This window comes from Erinaceus europaeus, chromosome 8 (genome assembly GCF_950295315.1).
Source record: "Erinaceus europaeus chromosome 8, mEriEur2.1, whole genome shotgun sequence".
Lineage (NCBI taxonomy): Eukaryota > Metazoa > Chordata > Mammalia > Eulipotyphla > Erinaceidae > Erinaceus > Erinaceus europaeus.
The window spans coordinates 79,679,424-79,705,076 of NC_080169.1; the positions used below are offsets into that span (position 1 = coordinate 79,679,424).

At 36.2% G+C, this 25,653-nt stretch overlaps 1 protein-coding gene across 4 annotated transcripts in view; it reads right to left on the minus strand.

Moving 5' to 3' along the window:
- IMMP2L (inner mitochondrial membrane peptidase subunit 2) overlaps positions 1-25,653 on the minus strand; it is a 777,851-nt gene that overhangs the window by 81,811 nt on the left and 670,387 nt on the right. For 2 of the 4 annotated variants that reach the window (XM_060196428.1, XM_060196427.1), the window contains exon 6: positions 19,858-19,901. The exons of the other annotated variants lie outside the window; for them this stretch is intronic. In XM_060196428.1, coding sequence (XP_060052411.1) covers positions 19,858-19,901 — 44 coding nt within the window. The remainder of the gene's footprint in view (positions 1-19,857; positions 19,902-25,653) is intronic. 4 annotated transcript variants of the gene reach the window in all.

Genomic DNA, 25,653 nt, shown 5'->3' on the forward strand with positions numbered 1-25,653 from the left:
CACACTATTATATGAAAGATGGTAACTATTGGACTCAAGCAAAAATTTGTAATGTCATAGGGCCAGTGGAATGTACCTAAAATAGACTTCCTAGCTTTTTCTAAAATGGAGACCCCAAATCTCATCTGCTGTATTCTTACTTTTAGGTTCCTGATTATTAAACAATTTGTTCTGCTTTATATCTTTTTAAAAAATTTTTTTTAAATTTCTTTATTGGGGAATGAATGTTTTACATTTGACAGTAAATACAACAGTTTGTACATACATAACATTTCTCAGTTTTCCACATATCTCCTTTATATCTTAATGCTTTTCAGCCACCAAGTTGCAGATGCTACCATAATGCCAACCTGTTTTCCCTGAGCATCTAACCACATCAATGTGTCCTGGAACCTCACCTCTCCAGAGCCCTGCCATACCAGGGAAAGACAAAAACAGGCTGGGAGCATGGATAACCTCTCAATACCCATTTCTAGCAAAGAAGCAATTACAGAAGCCAGACCTTCTGTTACCCCATAATGACCCTAGGTCTATACTACCAGAGGGGTGAGAATAGGAAAGCTAGGGAGTCGGGCTGTGGCACAGTGGGTTAAGCACATGTGGTGGGAAGCACAAGGACTGGCATAAAGATCAGGGTTCCAGCCCTGGCTCCCCACCTGTAGGAGAGTCACTTCACAAGTGGTGAAGCAGGTCTGCAGGTGTCTTTCTGTCCCCCTCTCTGTCTTCCTCTCCTCTCTCAATTTCTCTCTGTCCTATCCAACAACAATGACATCAATAACAACAAAAATAAAACAACAAGGGTGGGAGTTGGATGGGAGTGCAGTGGGTTAAGTATAAGTGGCATGGAGCCCAAGGACCAGCAAGGATCAGGTTCAAGCCCCTGCTCCTCACCTGCAGGGGAGTCACTTCACAGATAGTGAAGCAGGTCTGCTAGTGTCTTACTCTCCCCCTCTTGTCTTCCCCTCCTCTATTTCTCTCTGTCCTATCTAACAACTACAACATCAATAACAACAATAATAACTACAACAACAATAAAAAACAAGGGCAACAAAAAGGGAAAAAAATAAATAAGTAAATATTAAAAATTAAAAAAAAAACAAGGGCAACAAAAGGGAATAAATAATTTTAAAAAAAAGAATAGGAAAGCTTCCAAGGGAGGGGATGGGATGCGGAACTCTGGTGGTGGGAACTGTATAGACTTGGACATAGGATATATGGTCTTGTCAATCATTATTAACTCAACAATAATAATTAAAAGAAGATGGTATATGTAAATATTCAAATAGAGAAATTAAACACTGTGAAGTTTATAGAAGTGGTTATTTTTAGTAGTAAATTAGAAAGGTTTCCATGAGTCTAATTTTGAAAAATGTGTGTGTGTGTGTGTGTGTGTGTGTGTGTGTGTGTGTGTGTGTGTGTGCATACAGGCTGTGTGATTATAGTATGTAGGGAAAGTAACTTTCTGGAAGAGAACATCAAATAGAAGCATGGTGCTTATAGTATGTAGGTTTTGCATTGGGTATTTGAGAATTTCATTTGGTTAGAGATTCAACTATGGGAGGAAGAAATCTAAAGTCATGACTGAAGATTGATATCATGCAGAGAAATGTGGACAATTAATTACTCTTCAGGTTATAAAATACTCAGAATGCCTTAGACAATGGTAGAAAAGTAAGTGAGGAGGCATGATGTGGCAGTATAGTATAAAATGAGTTGGAGAATGAAAAAACAGAAAAGTCAAACAACCAAACCTATTTAAAGCCCCACAGTCTAATCCAAAGACTAGGCAAGCAAAGTCTACAAATACTCTGTTCTTACTGCTTATAGGAGTATTTACCAGCCCTCTCTTTCCCAAGGATAACAGCCAAAAACATGATGATTAATACCACACACCCCCCCTAGTTAAACAATTCATCTCATTCTTTGTTATTTAAATTACATTGACTTTGAATTTGCATAGACTGTAAATAGAGAACAGAATCTAAAAGTCACATAGAACAATCACACTTAGTCTTAAAACAGAATACATTAATCTTTTCTGGCAAGGCTTCCCAACTGAAACCACAGAACTCAAGGTGAGTCATGGTGTGAAATTACCAGTTGACATATCCATAGAGAGACAGGCCCACATGGAACAGAGCCCACATATACTGGGGAAAAGTGAGCCATCATGTCTGCAACCTTTGCTTGGTTCAAATTTCAGATATATTATACCATGATCAGGGTGAACTTGCATAGTTCTGGAAGCTAAGCAAGTTGAGAAACTTTTTTGCAATCATGTAGCAACTTCATCTAAAAAGAAAAATATGTCAGCTAAAGTGTGGTGACTTTTTTAAAACTAAATTACAAACAAGCATTATATGACTATAATAAAATCAACAATAACTCACTCTTCAAATTTCTTTAAAGTTTTTTATGAAGTATAATTTTATGACTCTACAGCATAATATCATTTGGAAAGATACAGAACTTTAGCCAATACTGTCCTCTAGGCAAAAAAAGGTTATTTAAATACCTGCACTTTGAAGAATGACATTTTAAATGACCTTGCCTAACTTGTACTATTAATTTTCAGTCAGTTCAGGGTAATTCATTAAATTTGGGGGGAGAAACACCCAGAAAACCATACTTTCGATGTAAAGAATTTGTTCATTTAGTGGCATTGCCACTTCTTGTTCAGCTCATAAATTTTCTATGTTCAAAGCACACAGCAATAGAGATGTCTTTTTGGAGGGGTAAGGGGCCTTTTGCTTTTTAATGTCAGAGGAATCACACAGTAAATTTCATTTTAAAGGCCTCTCAACAAAATATATTATTCCTTGACCAGAGTCTACATAACTCCATAATGACTTGTAGAAATGGCATAATTTGTAATTTCACTAGTTATTTTTGAAGTACAACTTAAGTTATCTGAATAACCTATATATGATCGTGGCTCATTTGAGAAGATTGTTTCATTTGCCTGCAATTTCCCAGCAGATACTACTAAGATAGAGTTTAAAGCTTCTGTAGGGAATAGGCAAATGCATTTTACAAGAAGGAAGATTGAAGTAGCTTTAAAAATGGTTAAGTTAAAGCTCTTTAACATTAAAGAAAATCACGAGGTTTGTGTAAATCTTTAGTTGGTCAAAGCAGATTCCAGCTAGTAATTATTTTTTATGAAAATCAGGTTGAATGATCAAAGATTTAAGCCTCAAACTATCTGAATAACTTGATGAAGTCTTATTAAATCCCCTTTCCTCCCACCAATTACAATAGCAATATGTTCATTTTAGTATTATCATTTTATTTCAAGGGGTGATTGGATAATAAATTAGTGTACATACTCCAATTGTTCTTTCAAAAATAACTTTTTTTCCCTAAAAAGATCTATTTATTTTCATGAGAAATACCTTGAGCACTGCTCAACAATTTCTTAAGTGTTGTAGGGAATCAAATAGCACAGCTGAGACCTCTTAGACATACAAGCCCTTTGCTCTACGGTTGAGCTATCTTGAGTCTCTCCTTTCTCTGTTTAAAAACCATTTAATTTTGTAACATTTCATATATACTGTGTTTAAATGATGATTTTAAATAATAACAATAATGAAAAAGAAATCTTAACTGTACTTCTCTATCACCTAGCTTAATAAACAAAATAACTGCTATACACAAATACATTTCTTTCCAACACCTCAACATTCTGGGAATCACCTTTAAAAATATGTGAAGAGTTTAGAAAAAAATACAGAGAAGGCTTATAAAGTAGGCTGGCATGAATGGTTAAGTGTAAGAGAACAGGATTTTGATGGCAAACATATTCATACAAGTTTTAATGAGTCACGAACAAGACTTGAATCTTTCTCCCACAATCAGATCAGAAGTCTAATCATTATTATGCAAGTAATGTTCTTATCAGTCAAGGCAGCCCACTCATATATCTCTCCAAAAATGTATGAAATATGGGAATTTGGAGACATCATTGTCATGTCTAGCTTTTGGACTTGCCCATAAAAATGGTGACTAAGGGGGGTACTGAGTGGGTGGGCCGCTCACCGCCTCCTCTTGGCATTGCCACGGCCATTTTAGTAACGAGAAGCACGTGTTTAGAAGTGGGCGCTCCAGGAGGGAATAGGGCTGGAGGTAGGACACGCCTTAGAAAGATGTGTTTAGGGACGTTTTTTTATCTAGCTAGAAGGGCGATGTAGGCTTTGAGGGCAGGGAAGAGGGGAAGGGTAAAGGAGAAAAGCAGGGAGAGCAGTTAAAAAAAACAAAAAGCAACTCTCAGCAAGGATAGGCCTGTAGCACTTGTTAAGTGCACGTTCCAGACTCAGATTCAGAAGTGAAGCGCATCTGAGCGTGCGTGGCGGGAGGGGCGCCCGGGACCGCGGCGAGGGAGTTTCAGGGCTGGGAAAGCTCCACACGGAAAGCCGGGCATTTGTTGTGAGCTTTTGCTTCCACACACTGATTAAAGCAAAAACCCAAGGGCAGCGGGAAGTAAAAGCAGTAACAGTTTCCGTCACCAAGGTGCTTAGAGAAACAGGAAAAAAAAAAAATGGTGACTAAGATATCATATGTTTTAAACTCTTCATATTTCAATTTAAGATTAAATCCAGCTAGGTGGATATGAAGACAGTTCAGTACTTCAGCTGATGAGCTTTTCTAACAGACATGCTGAGTTAATTCTGAGCAAAAGACTCTCAACACAACTAATCAATTCTTTGCTTCCAAGGACTCTCAAATCAATCAGCTCTTCACATTTCTATTACCACCACCATAATCTAAGGACTAATCATTTCCTTTAACCAATGCTTTCATCATAAATTTCATTATCTACTTATAGCATACTTTCAATTTGATATTTCTTTCATGCTTTTCCAAAATCAGTTTGTCTCACATGTTTCTTCTTTATTACCCTCCTGATCAAATATATAAATTACTTTTAGTGTCTTTAAAGTGTGCATATATGTAGTTTATGACACAATAGAACACAATATTATAAAAATAAACATAAAATAACATAACATTATGGACTGTGTGGAAATTGAATACTAACCCTGTAAATAAATTTATCTCAATTAACAATATGTAGTACTATTTAAAATTCTACAGTTCAGGAGATAGCTCATCCAGTATATTTCATACCTTACTCTATGTGAGTTCCTGGATTTGAATACTTGACACCACATGTTCATACCATGGAGGGGCTATCTGGGTGGCAGAACATTATAATGGTATCACTTCTCTCCTTTCTCTCTCTCTCTCTCCTCCTTCCTTACTCTTTACTCAAAAGAGTTATCTATATAACTTTTAAAAGTCTTCATGAAGATTGAAGACACTGGAATACTCCTTTCCAGCTTCTATGAAGTCAACATCACTATGATACCAAAAGCAGACAGGGACACAACCAAAAAAGATAACTATAGACCAATATCTCTGATGAACATAGATACGAAAATATTGAACAAAATTCTAGCCAACTGGATACAGCAGTATATTAAAAAGATTGTTCATCAAGTGGGGTTTATCCCTGGCATGCAAGGTTGGTTTAATATACGTAAATCAACCAACATGATCCACCACATCAACAAAAACAAGACCAAAAACCACATGGTCAATCAATAGATGCAGAGAAAGCCTTTGACAAAATACAACATCCCTTTATGATCAAAACACTACAAAAAATGGGAATAAATGGAAAATTCCTGAAGATAGTGGAGTCTATATATGTCAAAACCTACAGCCCACATCATACTCAATGGTGAAAAACTGGAAGCATTTCCACTCAGATCAGGTACTAGACAGGGCTGCCCACTATCACTATTACCATTCAACATAGTGTTGCAAGTTCTTGCCATAGCAATCAGGCAGGAGCAAGGAATTAAAGGGATACAGATTGGAAGAGAAGAAGTCAAAAACTCCTATTTGCAGATGACATGATAGTATACATAGAAAAACCTAAGGAATCCAGCGAGAAGCTTTTGGATATCATCAGGCAATACAGTAAGGTGTCAGGCTACAAAATTAACATTCAAAAGTCAGTGGCATCCCTCTATGCAAACACTAAGTTAGAAGAAATTGAAATCCAGAAATCAATTCCTTTTACTGTAGCAACAAAAACGATAGACTATCTAGGAGTAAACCTAATCAAAGAAGTGAAAGACTTGAATACTGAAAATTCTGAATCACTACTCAAGGAAATTGAAAAAGACACAAAGAAGTGAAAAGATATTCCATGTTCATGGGTTGGTAGAATTAACATCATCAAAATGAATATACTACCCAGAGCCATCTACAAATTGAATGCTATCCCCATCAAGATCCCAATCACATTTTGTAGGAGAATAGAACAAATGCTATACATGTTTATCTGGAACCAGAAGAGACCTAGAATTGCCAAAACAATCTTGAGAAAAAAGAACAGAACCGGAGGCATCACACTCCCAGATCTCAAATTGTATTATAGGACCATTGTCAAAACTGCTTGGTACTGGAATACAAATAGACACGCTGACCAGTGGAATAGAACTGAGAGCCCAGAAGTAAGCCCCCACACCTATGGACATCTAATCTTTGACAAAGGTGCCCAGACTATTAACTGGGGAAAGCAGAGTCTCTTCAACAAATGGTGTTGGAAAAAATGGGTTGAAACATGCAGAAGAATGAAACTGAACCACTATATTTCACCAAATACAAAAGTAAATTCCAGGTGGATCAAGGACTTGGATGTTAGACCACAAACTATCAGATACTTAGAGGAAAATACTGGCAAAACTCTTTTCCGCATAAATTTTAAAGACATCTTCAATGAAACGAATCCAATTACAAAGAAGACTAAGACAAGCATAAACCTATGGGACTACATAAACTTAAAAAGCTTCTGCACAGCTAAAGAAACTACTACCCAAACAAAGAGAACCCTCGCAGAATGGAAGAAGATCTTTACATGCCATATATCAGACAAGAGACTAATAACGAGAATATATAAAGAACTGGCAAATCTCAACAAAAAGACAACAAATAACTCCATCCAAAAAGGGGGGGAGGACATGGACAGAATATTCATCACAGAAGAGATCCAAAAGGCCAAGAAACACATGAAAAAATGCTCCAAGTGGCTGATTGTCAGAGAAATGCAATAAAGACAACAATGAGATACCACTTCACTCCTGTGAGAATGTCATACATCAGAAAAGGTAACAGCAGCAAATACTGGAGAGGCTATGGGGTCAAAGGAACCCTCCTACACTGCTGGTGGGAATGTAAATTGGTCCAACCTCTGTGGAGAACAGTCTGGAGAACTCTCAGAAGGCTAGAAATGGACCTACCCTATGATCCTGCAATTCCTCTCCTGGGAATATATCCTAAGGAACCCAACACTCATCCAAAAAGATCTGTGTACACATATGTTTTTGACAGCACAATTTGTAATAGCCAAAACCTGGAAGCAACCCAGGTGTCCAACAACAGGTGAGTGGCGGAGCAAGTTGTGTAATATATATATATATACAATGGGATACTACTCAGCTATAAAAAAAATGGTGACTTCACCATTTTCAGCCAATCTTGGATGGACCTTGAAAAATTCAAGTTAAGTGAAATAAGTCAGAAACAGAAGGATGAATATGCGATGTTCTCACTCTCAGGCAGAAGTTGAAAAACAAGATCAGAAGAGAAAACACAAGTAGAACCTGAACTGGAATTGGCATATTGCACCAAAATAAAAGACTCCAGGGTAGGTGGATAGGGAGAATACAGATCCAAGAAGGATGACAGAGGACCTAGTGGAGGCTGTATTGTTATATGGAAAACTGGGAAATGTTATGCATGTACAAACTATTGTATTTACTGTTGGATGTAAAACATTAATTTTCCAATAAGGTAATTTAAAAAAAAAAAGAAACCTTTAAAATCCAGTTTTCCAGGACTGGGGGAAGTAGGGGCTCTATAGTGGAGATGTGAGGTTCCAGCTGTCTTAGGGTTCAAAAAGACAATCGATAGTTAATGTTATCATAACATTATTTGGTAATTGGGTTAACTTTGAAAAATCCTTTTGTTATGGTTTGCTGTACAGTATCCAGTATCTTGTATATAGCTGTGCTATTGGATGCTTCTAATCTACTTGGTCTAGGCTTTTGAGAGAGTCCGCATATGAAATACACAGCCTATATATTAAAAAGATTCAGTTTGTGTTTTGAGAAACTTTGAGACATACAATTGATTTTCCCCCTCTCATATTAATTAACTACTGATTTATATGTCTACATTTTGCTAGGAGTGTACATAAACACCATTCCCACCTCCAAAAGACTGTGACCCATCCCTCCCACCCACTCCCACCCCCCACTGTCCCAGGAAGCTGCATGTCTACCCCTCACCACAGGGTTTTTACTTTGGTGCCCTACTTACAATTTAACCAGATCCTGCTTTTAGTTTCCCTTTCAGATCTTCTTACTCAACTTCTGTTGATGAGTGGGATCATCCCATACTCATCTTTATCTTTCTGACTTAGCTCACTTAACATAATTCCTTCTAGCTCTGTCCAAGATGGGTCAGAGAAGGTGGGTTCATTGTTCTTGATAGCTGCATAGTATTCCATTGTGTATATATACCACAACTTTCTCAGCCACTCATCTGTTGTTGGGCACCTGGGTTGCTTCCAGGTTTTAGCTATTATGAATTGTGCTGCTATGAACATAGGAGTTTCCCGTATGCCTCTCCCAATCCCTACCAAATAATATTGCATCCGCTGATCACAACCTAACCAACGCAACGATTGCCACCTCAACATGCTTCACCTCAGACTGTGTCCAGAGACTTCACGTGTGGAATGACAACCCTTCAGCTTCATTACTCGGGTGAGACCTTTCCTTTTATAGTACACTCTAATTTCATCTCAGGTGATTCACTTTCTAACAAAGTCCCAAAACCTAGATATACACCACTTTCTGTGAGAGAGAGCATATGTTCACACGTATCCATAAACTACTGCAAAATATATACCTGAAAGCAGAAGTACACTAGAGTTTGCAGTGAGTACCTCCCTAACACTTCCTCTCCACTATTCCAAGCTTTGGGTCCATGATTTTTTTGGCTTCGTATGTTAACTCTCTTTTCAATCACCAGGTTCCAGATGCCACCAGGATGCTGGCCAGCCTTCCCTGGATTGAAGACCCCACCAGTGTGTCCTGGAGCTCAGCTTCCCCAGAGACCCACCCTACTAGGGAAAGAGAGAGGCTGACTGGGAGTATGGACCGACCAGTCAACGCCCATGTTCAGCGGGGAAGCAATTACAGAAGCCAGACCTTCTACCTTCTGCAACCCTCAATGACCCTGGGTCCATGCTCCCAGAGGGATAGAGAATGGGAAAGTTATCAGGGGAGGGGGTGGGATATGGAGATTGGGTGGTGGGAATTGTGTGGAGTTGTACCCCTCCTACCCTATGGTTTTGTTAATTAATCCTTTCTTAAATAAAAAATAAATAAATAAAATCCATTTTTATTTAAATAATTTTAAGATAAGTTTGATATTAAAACAAAGTGTTTTTTATTTTTATATTTACTTTTCATTTGCATTTTGGAAAATACATTCAAATTATCTACACTGCTAAATAGTATTTTAACATCTTTTGACATTTTGTGAATAGAATAAAAATTACTTGAAAACTTTTATTATAACAATACTTTTAAATGTTATGCATTGTACAAACTATTATATTTACTGTTGAATGTAAAGCATTCATTCCCCAATAGAGAAATAAAAAAACAATAATTTTGCTGCAGTTGAGGCCAGGAAAATGTTTAAAAGTTGTCTAATAATTTATTAATTATGTTTCTTGTGATGGTATTCTTCTATCATGTCTTTAAGTAAAATAGTCAGTCTTACAATAATAATAAAATTCAATCATTGTGAAGATATTTTCTAGTTTTACTTATATGAAAGTATATTTATAAAATTAAGAGGGAATTATTTAACTGTTAATTTGACTTATAGTTGGTATGTAATATGTATATGTTCATATCTTCCAAGATCAGACAAGATCAGGCATGTTCAGGGTGGTATGGCTGTAGGCTGAATGTTTATTTCTTATACCCAAGAAATATTAGGAAGGGACATGCTATGAGTTCTGTGTAGTTGTGGATGCCAACTTTATTTTTTTTTTGAGGGGATTAATGCTTTACAGTGCAGTCACTGACACATGAATGTAATATCACTATGCACCAGGACCCCAAAGTTCTTTTCTACCCCTCTCTTACCCTTTCTCCCTAGAGTGCTTTGATTTCATGCCATATACTATGCCCAGTCCACATTTCAATTTGTGTTCTACCTCTATTCCCTATCTATTGAATCCCACTTATAAGGGAAACCCTTAGGTAGCTGTCCTTATCTTTTTGGCATAACTCACTTAATATTCTGACTTCAAGTGCCATCAAAGATGACACAAAGTAGATTACTTCATTAATTTTAGAAGCTGAATAGTAATCTATCACACAGTTTTTGTTGTTTTGTTTTTGTTTTTTGTTTTTAGCCATTTATCTTTTGTTGAACATCTGGGTTGGTTCCAAGTTCTGTCAATTGAAAATTGTTCTGCGATGAACATCGGTATAGATATCTTCTGATAGGTGTTTTTATTTTCTTGTGCAAATTCCCAGGAAGGATATTGCTGGGTCATAGGGTAGGCTCATTTCTTGTTTTCTGAGACATCGCTAGAATATTTTCCACAGTAGCTGGACCAATTTACACTCCCACAGCAGTAAAGAAATACCAGTTTTTCTCTGTATCTCTCCAACATTTGTTGTTACTGTACTAAAGTATGGCATTCTCATAGGTGTAAAGTGGTATCTCATAGTTATCTTTCTTTGAATTTCTATGATCATCAGCAAATTTGTACAACTTATGTGTTTGTTGGTTCTCTGGATCTTTTCCTCAGTGAAGTTTCTATCCATGTCTTTGCCCCATTTTCCTAACATTTGTCTTGTTTTGGTGCTGAGTTTACTGACCTCTTCATATATTTTCATTACTTGTCCTTTATCTGAAGTATTTTGTATAAAGATCTCCTTCCATGCTGTAGGGTGTCTTTCTGATTGGGTGATACTTTGCTGGGCAAAAGCTTTTCAATCTGTTATAGTCCAGTTGATTTATTCTTACTTTCTTGGCTGCTGAATTTGAATCTCTATAGACTTTTTTGAAGCATGGATCATACAGTGTTCTACCAATGTTTTCCTCTATAAATTTGATGGTATCTGGCCTAAGATCCATGTCTTTGATGCACTTGGATTTGAGTTCTGTGCATGATGGTATGTGTGGTCCAATTTCATTTGTTTACATGTTTCAATTTAGTTTTCTCAATACCATTTACTGAAGAAACTCTCTTACCCTCCAGTTAACATTTTGGGCCCCCTTGTCAAAAATGAGTTGTCCATAGGTGTGGAGCCTTATTTTGGGACTTTCAGTCTATTCTACTGGTCTGTGTGTCTATATAGCTTCCAGACAATTTCAATTATAGTAACACTGTGATATAGCTTGAGGTCAGGAAGTGTGATGACCCTAGTCTTAGTCTGTTTTCTCAAGATTGCTCTGGAAATCCTAGAAACTTTTTGGTTCCACATAAAAGTTTTTTTTTCCACCCCTTTATAGAAATTTGGTGGTATCTTGATGAGGATGGCATTAAATATGTATATGTTCTGGGTAGGATGGTCATTCTGAGGATGCTAATTCTTCCTGTCTAAAAGCATGGATATCTTTCCTTTTTCTTTTTTCTATCTTCATATTTCCTTGAAGAAATACTCATAGTTTTCAATGTACAAGTATTTCATTTCCTTTGTTAACTTAATTCCTAAATATTTGATGGTTCTTGCTGTTATAATAAAGGGGACTGATTTGTGGATATATTCTAGTTTAGTGTTTGCATATAGGAATATCGCTAATTTTTACACATTGCTTTTTTAGCCTGCCTCTGTATTGTATTATTCTATAATCTCCAGTAGATTTCTACTAGTATACTTAGGATTTTCTCTATATTGGGGGCATGGTGACATACCTGGTTGGGTGCACATATTACAATGCTCAAGGACCCAGGTTCAAGGACTGGTCCTCACCTGCAGGTGGAAAGTTTCTCAAGTGATGAAGCAGAGCTGCAGGTGTCTCTCTGTCTCCCTCTCTATCAACAACTTCCCTCTCAATTTCTGGCTGTCTCTATATAATAAATTAAGATAATTAAAAACTTTTAAAAAATAAAATCACATCATTTGCAAATAGTGACAGTTTAACTTCTTTCCTAATCTGGTTCCTTTTAGTTCTTTTTCTCTTGCCTAATTGCTATGGCTAGGACTTCCAACAATATGTCGAATAGTAACAGTGATAATGGAAAGTCTTGCCTTGTGCTTACTAAACATGAAGAGTTTTCAGCATCTCATAATTGAGTATGATGCCTGTAGGTTTGAAATATACACACTCAACTAATATGAAGAATTTCTCATCAACTCCTCCACCTTTTTTTAAATGTTTTGATTATGAAAGGATGCTAAATCATGTCAAAGGTTTTGTCTGTTTCTACTAAAACAGTCCTGTTGTTTTCAGTTTTCCTTTTGTTGTTATAGTGAACCACATTTATTGATTTATTTATATTAAGTCAGCCTTGCATCCAGAGATAAAGCCTATTTGGTCATGGTGTTCAATCTTTTTAATGCACTGCTATATCCAATTAGCTAGAATTTTGTTGACTATATTAGCATCTGTGTTAATGAGGGATATTGGTTTGTAGTTTTCTTTTTTAGTTGTGTCTCTATCTGCTTTTGATATCAGGGAGATGTTGACTTCATTGAAGATGTTAAGGAGCATTTCTCATCTTTAATACTTTGGAAGAACTTTTAAACTTTAAAGATTTTAAATGATAACTCCTTAAATGTTTTGTAGAATGCATTTGTAAAACCATGTGGGCCTGGACATTTGCTGTTGGGGAAGTTTTTTGTTTGTACTCTTTGTTTTGTTTTGTTTTGTTTTTTGCCTTTGGTGCCTGCACTATGAATCCACTGCTCCTGGAGGCCATTTTTTTCCCTATTTCTGTTGCCCTTGTTACTGTTATTATTGTTATTGAATAGGACAGAGAGGAGGGGAAGATAGAGAGGAAGAGAAAGACACCTGCAGACCTGCTTTTTACATTCTGTTTAAACTTATTTTGCTTTAATTGGATTGTTCATTTTTGCAATTCCTCCTGCTTTAAACTCAAAAGGGCTTATGCTTCTACAAATGTGTCTATCTGCTTCAGATTCTCCATTTTGATGGTATACAGTTGTTCATAAAAGCCTCACATGGTATTTTGAATTTATGTGGTGTCTGTTGTGATCCTTTCCTTTTAATTTAAGATACAACTTATTTGAGTCCTCTCTCTTTTTCTTTTAGTGAGTCTGGCCTAAGGGCTGTTAATTTTGTTTACTCTTTCAAAGATTCAACTCTTAGTTTCATTGATCTTTTGTCTGATTTTTGTTTTTATTGTTTATTTCTGCTCTGATTTTTATTATCTTGTTACTTATGCTTGTTTTGGTTTCATTGGTTCTTTTTCAGATTCCTCCAGGTGTGAATTCAGGTTATTTATCTGAAGTTTTTCATGTCTCTTAATGTGTGCCTCTATGGCTATGAAGTTCCATCTTAGTACTGCTCTAACTGTATCACTAATATTCTGATAACTTGTGTCTTCTTTTTCATTTGTTTACAGGGGCATTTTATTTTAATTTCCTCTTTCACTAAATCATTGTTAAGTTTTGTAATATTGAGTTTCCATATTTTGGTGTTTCCCTTTCTGTTTACTACTAAATCTTAGTTTAATTCTACTGTGGTCTGAGAAGACACTGGGAATGATTTTAATGCTCCTGAATTTACTTATACTGTTTCTGTGGCCATGCCTATGATCTATCTTTAAGAATGTCCCATATGGATATGAGAATATATACTCCACCTTTTTGGGATGAAGAGCTCTGATAATGTCTAGCAGGTCTAACCTACACATTGTTTCATTTAATTTTCATTTCCTTATTAATTTTCTGCCTGGTTGATCTATATGCTTGAGAGAGTGGGGAGTTAAAATCCCTACAATTATGTGCTGCTATCAGTTTACTATCTCAGATGTCTCAGTAACTGTTTTACATATTTTGCTGCTTGTTCTTTTGGAGCATAGATGTTGGTTATTATGAACTCTTCTTGTTTGTCTAATTCCAGAGCATAATGTAGTAAACACCCTTCTCTTTTATTGCTTTAATTATTTTGAGACCCACTGTATCAAATATGAGTATGGCTGTCTATTTTCTTCTGAGGTCCTACTGGCTTGTATAGTAGCTTTCCACCCTTTCACTTTGAGCTTAGTTTTGTCCTGTTGAGTCATGTTTTTTGATCTACTTTCCTTCTCTGTGTTTTTAGATGGGTGAGTTCAGACCACTAACATTTACTGAAATTGCATATTTGATATGTTTCAGTTCCATTACTTTATGTAGGTCAGGAGTGTTCTTGTATTTTTTTAAGAGACCCCTTAGAACTTCCTGTAAGGATGATTTGGTTGTAATTGATATTATCAGCTTTTCCTTTTCTGAAAATATCTTTATTCCTCCCTCCAATCTGAATGAGTCTAGCAGTTTTGTTGGAAGTCTTTTTTGTTTAGCACTCTGTAAATATCTTGCCCTTCCACTGTGACTTTTAGGGTTTCTCTTGAATTATCCACAGATACCCTTTGGGCTTTATAACTGTATATTACTCTTTGATTTTTGTCAACTGATTTCATTAACTTTTTTAAAATCTTTGATCTTTGACAATTTTATTATGATGTGTTTGGTGTAGGCCTCTCTGGATTGATTTTGTTTGGTATTCTTGGAGCTTCTTGTATCCTTATGTATTTACCATTTTTGGATGAAAACCTTAATTTTGCTTTTATTATTAAACTATGAACTATATATTATTAAAATATTCTATTACATATTTAATACTAGTGTTATAAAACAATATAACTATTATATTATCACTATTTTTATGAAGATGTGTTATTATCAGTAAGTTTATGTCCCTGTTCATTCCTTCCCAAACACATTCTCTTACTCTCTATTCCATAAGTAACCAATACCTTCAATTTTATGAGTTCTTTATTTGTGTTTTAAAGTATAATATATTTTAAATTTTTATTATTAGTGATTTAATAGTAGTTTGCAAAAGTATAAACTTTCAGGGGTAGAGGTTCATACTTGCACATGTATGTATAAATCACCATACCTACCACCAAAGTTTTGTGCCTACTCCTCATAATTTTAGGACTATTTTAAATGACAAATTATTTAAAAGTGTGTTTTCTAACTGGTGATGAACTTTATACATGCTTGATTGTTATAACTAGTAGATATTAAATTAGCAAACTTTCAGTCATGCTATAATATACCTATTGATTTTTTCTCTTGGGTTTGCTAAGTAGAACTTAACATTAAAAAAAAATCAGTTTGGATTTTCCTCCCCAGTTCTTACATCTTTCTCCTCTATTTCTTGCCTCAAACTGTGCTTGCAGTGACCTTTAGCAAACTTGAACAGAGATGGCAGGAGTGGAATTTCTTGTCTTGTTACTGATTTAAAAGTGAAAATCTTTAACAATTATTATTAGGTATAACAGATTATGGGGGTTGATGATATTGCTTTATGAATTGACATGATGATTATATTTCTTTTCAGTAAAATTCTTACTGACAACAGGATAAGTTGGAGCAAAATTATCTATGAGTCATATCACAGAAATCACTGTTACTTAGTGTAAAAACCTTCCATTACTCATTAATAGAGCATGCTTCATGTCTCTGATTTTGAACAAGGTGATGAATAATTGCATCTCCACTTGCTTGATGTACCAAGCTAGCCAAATTGTAATATACCATAAACCTAAAAGACATCAACCTATGGATAATATCTTAAATTGTGGTTAGGCATTATGCATTATGACTTATTATAGGTTCTGTATCTGATTATATTACACAGAAAAGAATCACTAAAATCACAGGCAATCCAACTAATCTTTTAATTCTTTTGCAATCATTGAAGTAAATATAATCAATCTAAGCACTGCTGACAAAAAGTAAAATCAGTTTTAAGATTACTAAATAAGTTTTCGGAAAACTAAAAATTTCCAAAGAAAGTTATCTCCCACAAGCTCAATCAGAAGATATTTACACAGTTTGGTGTTTGCACATTAAGGGATAAGTAGAGAGCAAACAATTGCCAAGTAAATATTTTATAAATAAATAATCATTTAACTGAATTTCATCTCAAACCTTGAATCACAGTATTTAGACCACTTGCATTTCTCATTTAATTCAGGCACCAATTGTTTCTTTCAAATAAAGGTTTCAATCTCACTTTTCAAATTTTCTAAGCACTTATAAAATTGTTAACAACACTGCATATATCTCACTAAATCTTGGCTCCTTAACCATTGTCAGTATATATACATTTCAAATAAAATAGGTATGCTTGATTTTGTAACTAACAGCCCAAAGGAACAGTATCTGCCATAGGAATGAAGTCTAATGACAATTCTGTAGGCATATCTCCTATCTGAAAATGAAGTCATGTAGGAAATAATTTCTACACTAGCATAATAACTAGTAAAGAAGACAAAATTTGATTGGTAGGAGCAGAACCACAGATTGTCTCTATTCTCAAGGGGGTGAATGAATGATACTCTATTAATATTATCTTTCAATAATACTACATGCGGGGACGGGCGATGGTGCATCCCATTAACTGCACAAAGTACTAAGCCCAAGGAGCCATGCAATGACTCAGTTTGGAGTCCAGCTCCCCACCCGTAAGGAGGACGCTTGACAAGTGGCAGAGCAGAACAGCAGCTATCTTACCCTCTACTTCTCTCCCTCTTCCCTGTTCCCTCTTCCTTCTTAAACTCTTTCTGTACTATCCAAAAAAAAAAAAACGGAAAGGAAAATGAAGAAATGACCACCGGGAGCAGTAGATTTATAATGCTGGCACCTAGCCCCAGCAACTGGAAACAAACAAGCAAAATCCCTACTAGGAGTCGGGCGATAGCGCAGCAGGTTAAGCGCATGTGGCGCTAAAGGTTAAGGATGGGTGAATGGATCCCGGTTCGAGCCCTGGCTCTCCACCTACACAGGAGTCACTTCACAGGTGGTGAAGCAGGTCTGTAGATGCCTTTCTCTCCCCTATCTTCCCCTCCTCTCTCCATTTCTTTCTGTCCTATCCAGCAACAATGACATCAATAACAACAATAATAAATACAATAATAATAAAAAAACAAGAGTAACACAAGAATAAACAAATAAATATTTTTTTAAATTCCTACATGCTGGACCAATTTACATTCCCACCAGTCAAATAATTCTGCATCCGCGGATCACAACCTAATCAACGCAACGAGTGCCACCCTAACATGCTTCACTTCAGACTGTGTCCAGAGACTTCAGATGTGGAATAACAACCCTTCAGCTTCATCACTTGGGTGAGACTTTTCCTTTCATAGTATTCTCTAATTCCATTCCAGGTGGTCCACTCCCCAATAAAGTCCCCAAACCTAGATATACTCCAGGTCCCCTGAGATAGAGCACAGGTTCACACGTGCCCATAAACTAGGGAAAAATATATACCTAAAAGCAGAAGTACACAAGAGCCTGCAGGGAATACCCCCAACACTTCATCTGCACTATTCCAGTCTTTAGGTCCATGATTGTTCAACAATTTGTTTGGCTTTGTATGTTAACTCTCTTTTCAGCCACCAGGTTCCGGATGCCAGCAAGATGCTGACCAGACTTCCCTGGACAGATGACCCATCAATGTGTACTGGAGCTCTGCTTCCCCAGAGACCCACCCTACTAGGGAAAGAGAGAGGCAGACTGGGAGTATGGATCGACCACTCAATGCCCATGTTCAGCAAGGAAGCAATTACAGAAGCCAGACCTTCCACCCTTTGCAACCCACAATGACCCTGGGTCCATACTCCCAGAGAGATAGAGAATGGGAAGGCTATCAGGGGAGGGGATGGGATATGGAGATCAGGTTGTGGGAATTGTGCGGAACTGTACCCCTCTTATTCTATGGTTTTGTTAATGTCTCCTTTCTTAAATAAATAAAAAGAAAATGAGAGAAACATGAAAAAAAAATTCCTACATGCTATGTATCCTGACTCTATAGTAACAAATACAACTAAAATAATATTTTAATTCGAAGAATCCTTTTGTTTCTTTTTAATGCACATTTATCTGTTTTAAATATTGCTTCAGAAAACACTTTTTTTTAAATTGTAGAATCATTGTGCTGTCTTCCCAATTGAATAGATTCTTTCTTAAATGTACTCATTTGTGTTTATGGTTATGCAAGTATTTTAATTATAATGGAATTATAATTTAACTATAATGGAATTATAATTTAACTATAATGGAATTATAAAATTGATTTTGACTATTTTTTTTTATGAAATTTATGGTTTCTCTACAAATGAAATATACCTAATAAAATGTGGGGAGTTACTAGATTCCAGCGCTCTTTAAAGGAACTATGTGAAACAACTGAATAAAAAACCAGAGGTAAGGATTTATGATTGAAAGAACCATTGGACAGATGTAAGCAACATTTTTTCCTCTAACATACAGATTATTTTTGTTCCTAACAATAATTTTAATACATAGAGGCATGTATTAGAAGAAAATATAGCCAATTAAAATCTAAGCAACATTTTTAAAGAAAGTGTGAATAGTAGTAGAACATTTTATTTGGATCTTGTCAACACAGTATGACCTTTTTCTTTAGTTTCAAAAACAAATACTTTCAAATAAAAGTTACTCTAGCTAGTCTAGAGAATTTACACAAGAAAAATGCTATATACTTTAACAGTAAATAAAATGAAAATGTCAATTCATTCCCATATGTCACAAGATTACTTGGTATTGTATAAGTAGAATATTTCTAATGCAGTTTAAACCCATAACTCACTGCAGACATATCATTTCAAAAACATACAATATTTAGAGGCTTTGTCATATAGTTATTTTTACTACTTTCAAAACACGTTTTTGCCATATCTTCCTAGGAGTTTTCATAGTTTATTTTTTTAATCTTTATTTATTTATTGGATAGAAGGCCAGGGAGTGGTGCACCTGGTTAAGTGCACACACTATTTATTTATTTGATAGAGACAGTCAGAAATTGAGAGGGAAGAGGGAGACAGAGAGGAAGAGAGACAGAGAGACACCTGCAGCATTGCTTCACCACGCGCAATGATTTCCCCCTGCAAGTGAGGACCTGGGTCCCTGTGCATTGTACCATGTGTGCTCAACCGTGTGTGCCACACTACCTGCCCCCCATGGTTTTCCTGAATAGGTTTTTTATCCTATTTCTTTTTTTATTGATTTAATATTGATAAAGACCTGAGAATAAGAGGGGTACAATTCTACACAACTCCCACCACCAGAGTTCCACATCCCATCCCTTTCATTGGAAGATTTCCTGTTCTTTATCCTTCTGGGAGATCATCAAGGTCATTATGGTGTGCAGAAGGTGGAAAGTCTGGATTCTATGATTGCTTCTCTGCTGGACATAGGCTCAAATAGGTTTTTACTACACATTTATCTAAACTTTATCTTTATTCCCATTAGATTATTCCTTATATTGTTTTGTGCCTTCCAATTTCCATGCCTCCAATTTAGGCTATATTGTGCTAGCAAGGTTTATACCTCAGTTGTAGCACTAAGGTAATTGTGTTAAAATTATAGAAAGAGAGATATGAACCTAAGGTAACAGGCACCCAGCTGATGTAATTAGTCACCTGGGAATTCATAACAAGAATTTGAGAGCTATGACCTATCACATGTAGGCAGAAATGTCCCTCACCTTTTCTTGAATTGTGCCAGCAAATCACAAAGGACTAAGTTAGCCTGCACAGAATGAATTGACAAGTCACAAAAATAGTAGGAAGGTTGCCAGAAAAAAATGTAAAAACCAGGAAAACTCTGGTGTTTTTCATTCTCTACAGAACATTCACTTCTCTTTGGAAGTATACTATACTCTTTGCTTTTCATTTCTTTATTTTCTTAATAAACTATGCCAACACTTCTTAATGAATTTTTGCAGAAGTCAATAAATTGAGTCTAAAATACTTTGTGATGCAGAGGAGAGCCTACCTAGTTTTTCAGGAAAATAATTTGCACCTTCCGTCAACTTAAGAACTTTTAAAAATAATATTTATTTATTCCCTTTTGTTGCCCTTTTTTTTAAAAAACTGTTGTAGTTATTATTATTGTTGTTGTTGTTGGATAGGACAGAGAAATGGAGAGAGGAGGGAAGACAGAGAGGGGGAGAGATAAACACCTGCAGACCTGCTTCACCACCTGTGAAGCAACTCTCCTGCAGGTGGGGAGCCGGGGGCTCAAACCAGGATCCTTCCACTGGTCCTTGTGCTTTGCGCCACCTGAGCTTAACCTGCTGTACTACTGTGTGCCCAGTTCCCAAGTTAAGAACTTTTTACCTGCTTTTCCTAGGCATAGGAGCATCTCTTAATTGTTGAGACCAGGGGATTGAAAAGATCCAGAGCTTAAGATTACTCCTTATTATCCACAATTATGATCTCTGTCCTAATAACTTACAAATACTTTAAGCATTGCCTACAATTCCATCTTAATGACTTTCTTTTCATATGGTCTCAAAAATATAATAAATTTCCAACCTTTCCTTGTTTTGATAGTGGTTCCTTTTGCCATGTACGAGATTTTTAATGAAAGAACATCTTTGTGTTGTCTTAATTTGCATTTCTCTGACAATCAGTGACCTAGAGCAGTTTTTCATATGTTTGTTAGCCTTTTGGATCTCCTCTGAGGTGAATGTTTTGTTCATATCCTCTGCCCATTTTTGGATGGGGTCATTTGCTTTTTTGGTGCTAAGTTTGCTGAGCTCTTTATATATTTTGTTGATTAGTTTCTTGTCTGATGTATGGCATGTGAAGATCTTCTCCCATTCTTTGAGGGGTCTCTTTGTTTGTTTAATAGTTTCTTTGGATGTGCAGAAGCTTTTCAATTTGATGTAGTCCCATTGGTTTGTTTTTGATTTAGTCTTCCTTGCAATTGGGTTTGATTCATCAAAGATGTCCTTGAGGTGTAGGTGGGAAACTGTTCTACCAATGTTTTCCTCCAAGTATTTGATTGTTTCTGGTCTGACTTCCAGGTCTTTGACCCATTTGGAGTTAATTTTTGTTTCTGGTGAGAGAAAGTGGTTCAATTTCATTCTTCTGCATGGTACAACAATGGAATACTATGCAGCTATCAAGAACAATGAACCCACCTTCTTTGACCTATCTTGGACAGAGCTAGAAGGAATTATGTTAAGTGAGCTAAGTCAGAAAGATAAAGATGAGTATGGGATGACCCCACTCATCAACAGAAGTTAAGTAAGAAGATCTGAAAGGGAAACTAAAATCAGGACCTGACCAAACTGTAAGTAGGGCACCAAAGTAAAAACCCTGTGGTGAGCGGTAGACATGCAGCTTCCTGGGACAGTGGGGGGTGGGAGTGGGTGGGAGGGATGGGTCACAGTCTTTTGGAGGTGGGAATGGTGTTTATGTACACTCCTAGTAAAATGTAGTCATATAAATCACTAGTTAATACAAGAGGGGGAAAATTAATTGTATGTCTCGAAGTTTTTGAAACACAGACTGAGTCTTTTTAATATATAGGCTGTGTATTTGATATGTGGATTCTCTCAAAAGCCTAGACCAAGTAGATCAGAAGCAACCAATAGCACAGCTATATACAAGATACTGGGTACTGTACAGCAAACCCTAACAAAAGGACTTTTCAAAGTTAACCCAATTACCAATTAATGTGATGATAACATTAACTATCGATTATCTTTTTGAACCCTAAGACAGTAGGAACCTCACATCTCCACTATAGAGCCCCTACTTCCCCCAGTCCTGGAACCCTTGGATAGGGCCCACTTTCCCGTATGCCTCTCCCAATCCATATCAAATAATATTGCATCTGCCGATCACAACCTAATCAACACAACGATGGCCACCTCAACATGCTTCACTTCAGACTGTGTCCAGAGACTTCACGTGTGGAATGACAACCCTTCGGCTTCATTACTCGGGTGAGACCTTTTCTTTCATAGTATACTCTAATTCCATCTCAGGTGGTTCACTTTCTAACAAAGTCCCAAAACCTAGATATATACCACTTTCTGTGAGAGAGAGCATATGTTCACACATATCCATAAACTACTGCAAAATATATACCTGAAAGCAGAAGTACACTAGAGTTTGCAGTGAGTATCTCCCTAACACTTCCTCTCCACTATTCCAAGCTTTGGGTCCATGATTGCTCAACAATTTGTTTGGCTTCGTATGTTAACTCTCTTTTCAGTCACCAGGTTCCAGATGTCATCAGGATGCCGGCCAGGCTTCCCTGGACTGAAGACCCCACCAATGTGTCCTGGAGCTCCGCTTCCCCAGAGACCCACCCTACTACGGAAAGAGAGAGGCAGACTGGGAGTATGTACCGACCAGTCAATGCCCATGTTCAGCGGGGAAGCAATTACAGAAGCCACACCTTCCACCTTCTACAACCCACAGTGACCCTGGGTCCATGCTCCCAGAGGAATAGAGAATGGGAAAGCTATCAGGGGAGGAGGTGGGATATGGAGATTGGGTGGTGGGAATTATCTGGATTTGTACCCCTCCTACCCTATGGTTTTGTTAATTAATCCTTTCTTAAATAAAAGAAAAAAAAAGACTAAAAAATAAATAAATAAATTACCAAAAAAAAAAAAAAAAAGAAATAAAAAAGAAATGATCTAGTCCAAAATTTTGGAGAGGATATGGACAGAATATTCACTAATGAAGAGATTCTAAGGGTGTACATGTGAAAAAATGCTAAAAGTCACTGATCAGAGAAATGCCAATAATAACAACAATGAGATACCATTTGACTCCTATATCATACATCAGAAAAGATAGTAACAACAAATGTTGGAGAGGTTGAAGGGAGTAAAGCAACCCTTCTACACTGCTGGTAGTAATGTAAATATGTCCAAACGCTGTGGAGAGGTGTCTGGAGAAACCTCAGAAGACTAGAAGTGGGCCTAACCTATGACCTAGAAATTCTTCTCCTAGGGATATATCCTAAGAAAAAAAAAAAGAATTGCCATTTAAACAGATCTATGCACACCTATGTTCATAGTACATAATTTGCAATAGCCCCAAGTTGGAAGCAACTCAGGTGTTCAGTGACAGATGAGTGAAGTGTTCAGTGACAGATGAGTGGCTAAGACAGTTGTGGTATATATACTTAGGGAATACTATTCAGCTGCTAGGAATGATAAAGCCATCTCCTTTGTTTTATCTCTGATGGAGCTTGAAGGAATCATATTGAGATAAGCCAAAACGAGAAGGATAAATACAGGATGATCTCAGTAGCAGGAAGAATCTAAGGAACAAGAAGATAGGGGTGGGGGTGGTACACACATTACCATGCTCATAGACATGGGTTAAAGCCCACAGCCCTACCTACAAGCAGAGAGCTTCATGAGCAGTGAAACAATGTTGCAAGTCTCTCTGCCCCCCCTTTTCCATCTCCCCTGCCCTCTCATTTTATCTCTATTCTATCAAACAAAATAAATAAAGTTTAAAAAAAAAAACGTTTAAAGGAACAATAGCAGGAAAAGGAAACACAAAGTGAAAACTGGATTAGATTTGGTGTAATGCACCAAAGTAAAGAACTGTGGGGAAGGAGAGAAGGGAGAGGACTAGAAATGGGTGTTGGCGATTTGGGGCCCTGGTACATAATGGTGGAAAGGAAGCTAAGTGGAGGGTGGGAGTCTTTTGTAGACACCTATCATAGTGAGATGAGAAATATTACCTATATGTCCAGAACTATACTGTAAACCATTATCCCCAGCAATAAAGTGATAACAAAAAGTCCATTCCTTTCCATTTTCTTGCATCTCTAAGAAACTTGTTTTCTGTACTAATTAATGTCACACTACTTTCTTAAAAGTTAACCACAAATTTAACCAATAATGCATAAAAGAGGAATGATATACAAGGATGACTACATAGTAAACATTGAAAAATATTAATTGCCCACATGTATCTAGAAATCTCTATCTACTAATACAATTCACATCTCTCTTGAATCATATTACCCATCAGAATTCAAATCTGGAATGATAGTAGATTCTCAACAATGTGTCTTGAAGACAAAAAATACTTGTATAATATGAAAACATAAGTTTTAGCACTATATGCAATTCTCACTAGAGTTTAAAATTTCTTGAATTTCCTGTTAGTGAAGGGAATTCTATGGAATTTCTATCTTAATTTCATTTTTATATATGCCATTTGTAAAAACATGTCTAATATTAATTTATTCTAAAACCATCATCTCCTAGTAGGCATTTTTTTCATCAATGATAAATTATAGTAGAATAATGTCTTATTTAATTATATAACCATAAAATAAATAAGTAGATTAATTCTTATCCAAATGTTTTGGAACTAAAAAGATTTCATATTTAGATAATATGCAGTTTATAGTCTCAGATAGAAGTATATCATGCATAATTTCTCTATCCACATTGTTCCATTCTGCCTCATGATTTCATCATACAAATTGTTTAGAATGTGACAGGCCACATACCTAAAAATTAAAACAGCTTTATATATCTTGCAAAAGTATCTGTGCCTTGAGACGTTTAAACCAGGTGTTTTTCTCCCCCCAGTACATGCTTTATCATTCTTTTTTTTGGGGGGGGGTTAACATACATTATTTGTTTTAGATACTAAGTAAGTAGAATTTCTATTTTAAGATATGTCTTGTTTAAAAAAAATTAAGATAGAAAAATGTTGATAGAATAATGTACAAGCTAAATAGAAGTACTTAAAAACTCACATTTGGAGGGTCTCAGTTTATACCTGTTAAAATGTCATAAATTGGAAAGGATAAAGACAAGTGTTATTGGTGTGAGAGTATGTAGGGAAAGAGTAACTCTTCTCCATTAATAGTGGGAATGAAAATTGGTGAAATCCCTATAAAAATAGTCTGGAGGGTGGGAGTAAATACTATAATGGTTATGCAAAGAGACTCTCATGCCTGAGTCTCCAAAGTCCTAGTTTCAATTCCCTGAACCACCAAAAGCCAGAGCTGAGGTAGTGCTCTGGAAAGGAAAAAACAAACAAACAAAAAAAGTCCAGTGTTTTCTTAAAACACTAGAAAAGGATATACCCTGTGAATCAACAATTTCTCTCCTGGGGATTTATTCAAAGGAAATGAAAATGCCTATCCAAACAAATTTATGTACACATGTACTCATAGCAACACAATGCAAAGGAGCCTCCAATGCTGTAATGCCTTTATCTATCTACTTATCGTCTATCTCTATCTATCTATCTCTCATCTATCTATCTACCTATCACTTATCTATCTACCTATGTATCTATCACTTACCTATCTACCTATCTATCTATTACTTATCTATCATCTATCTATGAATCTGAAAAAGCTGGACTGGAGAGAACAAGACCTTGTGATAACTAAATCTTCTTATATATTTTTTCTTTATTGGTAGTATTAATGGTTTGCAGTGGATAGTAAAATACAGTATTTGGTGAATGTGAAAAAAGTCTCAGTTTCCCTC